Below are 7,271 nucleotides of genomic sequence, written 5' to 3'. Positions count from 1 at the left end.
ACTTGTCCGTTGAATGCACGATAAGATATCTCACCAACCAATATGGTTGAAGTCATTGATGGTGATTATTTTACAACTTTTTTTCACATCAATATGGTTGAGAACGTACTTGTGCTTGGCATACCAACTTTAACTGCTATAGTAATTATAAAGCTGCTTGCTACAGTTTTCGCAGTTAATACACCATTTGGTTGCCTTCACTTTAAGTTAAATTTGGTTGGATCATATTTATGTTGACATTTGATGCCTTCTCGACATTTGTAATGTCATTATCAACATTAAATAGTTGTTAATCTCGACACTTGACATTACGAATGTCTAGAACGACACTTGGACCAAAATACGATATTTCTCTACATTTCTTCGATTTTCGGACGTTTGATATGTCGTTCTCGACATTACATAGCCGTGAATCTCGACACTTGATATTTCATTTGTCTAGAATGACACTTCGAGAACATATTACATACCACCATATAAATCGAAATATGCAAATCACTGTGTAAACCAAAATACATTTTACGTGCCACCACATAAAACCAAAATTCATGTTATGTACCACCACATAAAGCAAAATACATATTGCAAAAGGCGGTATCATGAACCGACTGATCATCAACAGTTACACAAGCAAAGTACAGCTAAGCCACGACAACTGTTTCACTATCGGGGATAAAGAAAGTATTCGTTATTCAAAAAATCGACCGCAATCTTTCTTCTGTATATTGACATTCTCTCTGCTGAAACTGATTCTATTGGATGCCCAAGAACGAAGCATTCTATATACTTGAGTACAAACATTATGTAATTTGGCCTGTACAATAAATGATTTTTCGTTAGTCGAAATTAGTATATACAATAGATTAACTACGGTAGTAAATAACAAGAGTTGAAATGCTCACCCATTGTTCGCACACGGTAGATAAGGTATAATCTCCATCTTCATTCGATCATCTATATGTTTCTTTATATCTCGTCTGGTGGACAGGGGTTCACACTGCAATAATGTTTGAACGACTGTGCATGTTGCTTTTGTGTGAGCCTTGATTGTATCAGGTGTGTGAACATTATTGCTACAGTCGTATATGTAGAATTTCCATTCACGAATATTGACCAGAAACAGATAACATTCATTGCCTGGATATGCACTTGGAATTAATAAATACTTGCATCCCATCCACGAACGACCAACTACAGGCAATGTACCGTTGACATAGCCTTGTAGGCGAGTTCCATCTAATTCACTTGTCTGGTTATATTCCATGTGCCACCTCATTTGCTGACAACACTCCTCTTCAAATTGAAAATCCAAAATTGCATATTTTTTATTGACGAGAGTACAATCTTCATTCATACGCTGCCTCAATAACTTCAGCTTCAGCTCAATATGCTAATACAATAAATATATGTAACATATATTATACATATTAACTACGAAATTAAATTTATTGTGATTGCAAACCTTCACTCACCGTAATATTCAGATCCTTTGTCGGATCCATTAAACTTTTTAGCATGTCTCTTCCATAGACATTGCCATGGCCATCGTCCAAATATGCACTGTATAACATAATTTAAATTACTGTCAAATAATTCAACAAATAATTTTTCACATAGATATAATAATGTGTAGCATTCGGACTATTCAAAATGAGTTACATTTGTTACCCAGATTGATTTCTCGATATCCAATTCCTAATGTCTTTGTACTTGTTCATGTCGTAGTCTTCTAAGGGACGGCCTGTGGATGATAAAGCCTGTGTGTATTTCATCTTCTTTTGCCTTTCTCTTCTCCGCATGTCAACACTTTCTGCTGGTTGAGACGTTGATGTCTCATGCGGTTGAACAGTAGGAGTTGGACTTGCATGGAGAGAAACATCCTGCTGCATGGAACCTATAATGGCTTCCATGTTGGATTCCCAGTTAGATAATCTGTTTAGCATATTCTCATTCTTTTCGTCAATGTAAGATCTGACAAAACATAAACTTGTATCAATATAAGACTATATGTGCTCCTGTTGCTGCTCGAACAATTCTTCTTATTTTCGAAGAATCGCCTGATAATGGGCTTCTTGTTGTTGCGATTCCTGGGCCATATGAGTGCTAAACATATTTGATAGAGAATTATCCATGTATGACTGCATACCACATAGCATGTAATCTTGCATCGATTTGTTATGTTGTTCGAACGGTTGCTTTTGGCTTTCAAGGATATCCTGGTTCAGGGCTCTGGATTCTTCAACAAATTCTGCCTTCAAGTTGCCACACAGACTGGACACATCTGATATCGTATGTTGCCTGTACATACCCAACATTTCTTCCATCGATCTTCAGTTACATATCTGGAGGCACCAGAAGCAGAACTAGGCCCAACTCCAGTTGAAGTTCTCGATGTGCCACGACTGGTCGTTTCTTGCACACGGATGTTATCCGATATTTGTGGTACTACATTATCTACTTCTCCAGTGACAATGGTATCTAATATATTATGTTCATCGTCAGCCGGCAGAGAAAGATTTGTGTACCAAAGTGTTTGTAATTCTTCCTCTGTAGGCTGCAACACTGGAATGACTTCGATCTGTAATCATAACAAACTATCAGAATCCATTTGTTTAATTGAACTTATTAATAATAAAATGCGAATGTCATTGTACATTGAAAATAAAAAATTCATACATCTTGAGTATCCAAAAATTGCTTAACAACCGATTCCTTCAGTATAGTATTAGGCCTCCAATTATAGATTCGTGGAATCTGCACCATTCTGTGTTTACGGCGACCAAACTTTTGTCCAATTTGTGGAAACGCTTCATATATCCAATACTGTAACGTAAAAAAAGAGAAATGTGATGTATAAATTTTATTTTTTGTACAAAGAAATTATACATAATACGTAAGTAATTAGAATAGGAACATAATACCTAAAATGCGAGTGGATAACCTTGTAATGCATACTTACATTCTGTCTGTCCACTCTGTTGCATCCTTATTATTCTTTCCAATTGTGACTCTTTCAAAGAATTTAACAAAACGAAATATGCTATTCGGCCACACGAATATGTAAGGAACTCATCCAGATGTTCAACCATGTCCAGAGTTCTATAATCAACTTGTCGTGAAGTCGGTTTCAACACACACTCAACCAACATAACTAATCCCAACTTAAATTTATCTTTTGTATCTTCACACATGTGGAAAGTTTCAAAAAGCATCCTATTGCTAATTTTTTTTGTGCCATTGAAGTATTGATTTCTAAGACGATGGTTATTATAATCAATTTCTACGGATGGTTCATGGAAAGGTAGTCCAGTAATGATGCAAAATTCTTGCAAGCCAAACCTAGTAAGATGGTCATCTAACCGAACCCAAACTTCATTGTTTTTGCCACAATGCACAAGTCTCATTATAAATTCATGTACCAACTTACTAGTAAATTGTTCTTCGTCTCCTTTGAAAACAGCTCCATATATAAATCCATAAAAATTACTACACATCAAATAACATTGTTGATTTGCATCTATGAAATTTATAAAATCTTGAACGTATTGACGATTTGGATACTGAAGGATGGTAGCAGAAAACTATTGTTCCAGAGAGAGAACGTATTCTAAAGACATCTGCATCAATTATACAAGAATTAATACTTTTAAGGAACTGTAATAATTTTTTCAAGAATTTATATTTTCATTTGATTGTACACATCTATTATAGTAAAACAAATTACTGTTAATTGTACAATTAATTATTTAAGAATTAATATTTCCAAACAAATATAATTTTTTTCACGTCTTTATACTAAACAAAATTAAAATCAAAAATTAATATTTTAAACAAAATGTGATATTTTTGTTTATAAAACATATTACCAAAAAAAAAATATTCTACTAGAGAGTTGCTCCGTGACACTCTCGAAGTGTCACGGAGACAGTGACACTCCGTGTCACGGAGAGCAGCATGGAGATGCTGCTCTTCGTGACACGGAGATCAAGTTTTTTCGAGTAAATTGTAGTTGAAAAATATTTTTCTTTCAAGATATTCAACTAACTGCTAAGTAGCACAAATATTAAATACAAATTTTGAATTACTTACCTTTTCTGACCAAATTAGCGTCTTTTTTGAGTGAATGTGGAAAATGTTTCCGGCTAAATGAATGTGAGAATGAAACTTGAATTAAAATGTGTAGAGAGTGAGTGAATTTGACAAATAATTGTAGCTAAATGTGTGGATGGGGGAGTGAATGAGCTAAAATTAATTAAAACGTATGAAGAGTGAGTGAATGTGAGGATAATGAGTGAACGAGAAAAAGTAAATTTCATAACCATTTTGTTGTGTTACAATAATTGATCATAAGCAAATTTTTTTGTTCTAGTTCTCACTCTGTTTTGGGGACCCTCCTTCACTATCTTTCCCTTTGTTTCCATATATATATATATATATATATATATATCAGTGGTTTCTTTAAATTTTATTGTGTTGTAATTTGACAAATTATAAATTTCTTTTTAATTCATTTTGTTCCATTAAAATTTTATATTCACAAAAAAAAATATATTATCGTTTTGTACAATTCAAATTTTATATTGAAAAAAAAATGTTCGATAAATTTCTTTAATTTATTAAAACTGATCGAGTTAATCAATTTTTCCTCACTAACTGCTAAGTAGCACGAAGTTTATTTTATTTCCACATACATGATTACACAAAATGACACATATGTTCACATATTATTGAAAACAAAAATATAAGGGACGTTAACATTTATATTGAAACAATATATTTCTTGACATTTCACTCATTTCTTGACATTTGACGTGTTGTTCTCGACATTAAATGTCTGCTAATCTGGACACTTGACAGTACATTTATATAGAACGACATTTCAACTAAAGTATAGGATTTTTCCACATTTCATTAGAACATTGACATCTCCTACTCCACTATATGAGATAATAAAGTTATAAACTATTTTCAACCACCGGTTTACATCCACAAAATATTACATACCACCATATAAACAAAAATATGCAAACCACTGTCTAAACCAAAATACATTTTCCGTACCACGACATAAACCAAAATACATATTGAAAAACCACCATATAAATCAAAATAGGTAGACCTCTAAATTCTACGCATCCCTCTTACCCCTCTTGTGACCAGATCATGTGTATGACGTCTTTGTGTTTACACTAGCGTTCTTCAGCCTCAACGATCAAGGTCTATGTGTAGGTGGATCAGCTGCCATCGAAGGTCCAAAAATGATGCTATCATGAACTAGTTGATCATCAATGGTCACACCAACTGTAGGTACAACGGCTGGTGCCTCTTTCACAATATCACAAGCAATATATACTGACCCAAGTACTCCAACCCCACCTCCTGACGTTATGGACACATCAGGGATATTGCAAACAATTGGTTCGGTTGCCTCTCCGACATCCTGTCTGTCTGCAGAATTATTGGGAGTGCAAACATCATATCGGGGCTCGTCTCCACTGCGGTCGTCATGACCAAATCCACCACACTCAGCACCAACATTGTGTTGTCCAATTTCTGTAGCAACTTCATCAAACCTTCGTCGAAGAACATTCATCTCATCAGTGACATGATTTCTCAAACCACACACATGACCTCCCAGATCATTTTGGAGACTAGCGAATCTTGTGTTTATTTCTTTCCTCAAATCCCCCATCTTGCTCTCAAATGCCTCCCATTGCTCATTCAAGATAACTCTTATCTCATTTAAAGACACGTGTCTTTCAACGATGGGATCCCCATACTCTTCTTCTCTGCCTTCAACCAGATGCAAACCTCGATGACGAGGTCCACCTTTGTTGACTCTCTGGGATTTATTTGGTCGATGGTTGTTGTCATCGTTCCGTATGACATCATCGTCAACTGGACAAGCTTGTATTTCTATTGATTGAGCAACAAGATCATCTAAAACGGGGTCGGCTGCGTCTTCCAACGGAACTAGATCGACGAAGTACGGCTGTAATTCTTCTGCAGCAGTTGCCCACAGCGTAGCCCACAGGTACACCTACAGGAGAAGAAAAATAGGCGAAATGAAAAAAAATATATTGCGTAGTGTAAGGCAATTAAGTATGTAAATCGCCTACATTTGTCTTCTCAAAAAAATCTGAATATGTTCGGGAATGAGGTTGTTTCATGCCAGACCACCGCAACATCCTCGGGACATCGTCACAAGTCTTACTCGAGAATCGAGCTCCCAACTCCGGAATTGCCTCGTACGTCCAAATCTGCATGACATTTGTAACAGTAATAACCATATTTGGAGATAAATAACAATGAGCAATGAGAAGAACTGAAATGAACCAAAATAGATGTATACCTGGACAGCAAGAGGGAATCCGTACAATGTGTAAGTCATCCTATCACAATCATTCACTTTTACCATGTCCGCCTTTCTTCCCCATCCACGTAGTAGTGATTTGATGAGAAGTTGAAAACATACTGTCCCCCATGGGTAGGCATTGAAAAAATCCAAGTCGTCAACGATGGAAAGAGTTGTCGAATTTATTCCTACATTTCGATCTCTTGAATTAAATACCCCTTCAATAATTAGTGCCAACCCAAGCTTGTAACGATCGTTACGGTTGGCACATTTCAAAAAAGCTTTCTCCAGGTCGCTACACGTTATCTGGTCCATATTAGCAAACATTTTATCTTGTAGATGAGTTTTCTCTAGGATTTTGTCAACTTCGGCACCTTTAGGCACTGGACTGCACTTCAAGCCAGTAATTAGTGCGAACTCCGGTAGTCCAAATCGTGCAAACCTTTGGTTCACCTTGAACCAAGCCTCAAACCGCTTTCGACATACCACCGATCTGTTTACCATTTCATGAATTAATTGAGCAGATAGTTTCAGCTCCGGTAACCTTGCAACATGTCCTATACAACTGTCCTCCAACTGACGCTTTTGCTGTGGATCCAATTTGTTGATGACAACTGATATATATTTTGTATTGCTCACTTGCGACATATGGGCCGGAACACGTTTTTCCTCCGGAATATTATATCAGTGTGTCATACTCATCTACAAATGAAAACAATACTTTAACAAATACTATGAGAACGTACAAATGAAATCAAATATAACATTCTTGTTAAAATGCAGTGCAAGAAAAATAATTTTTACAATACAATTGTTTAATAAAATATCATATCTAAATTAAGTTGTTCAATTGTTGAAATTAAAACAAACCTGACTTCTGATCTGAAGCTATCATGTAACCATTTTATAGTTGATC

The 7,271-nt window shown here is 35.6% G+C and overlaps 1 protein-coding gene across 1 annotated transcript; it reads right to left on the bottom strand.

Annotated features, from left to right (window-relative positions):
- Positions 1-6,096: 6,096 nt before the first annotated feature.
- Positions 6,097-7,003, bottom strand: LOC111412647. The gene is made up of 2 exons (XM_023043576.1): positions 6,353-7,003; positions 6,097-6,260 (listed from the first exon to the last, which is right to left on the bottom strand). The coding sequence occupies exons 1-2, from the start codon at positions 7,001-7,003 to the stop codon at positions 6,099-6,101; spliced, it is 813 nt and encodes a 270-aa protein (XP_022899344.1). The 3' UTR covers positions 6,097-6,098.
- Between the last annotated feature and the right edge of the window lie 268 nt (positions 7,004-7,271).

Source organism: Olea europaea, chromosome 16 (assembly GCF_002742605.1).
Source record: "Olea europaea var. sylvestris chromosome 16, O_europaea_v1, whole genome shotgun sequence".
Lineage (NCBI taxonomy): Eukaryota > Viridiplantae > Streptophyta > Magnoliopsida > Lamiales > Oleaceae > Olea > Olea europaea.
Note: the sequence above shows the minus strand (reverse complement) of the source record. Positions and strands in the feature narration are given on the sequence as shown.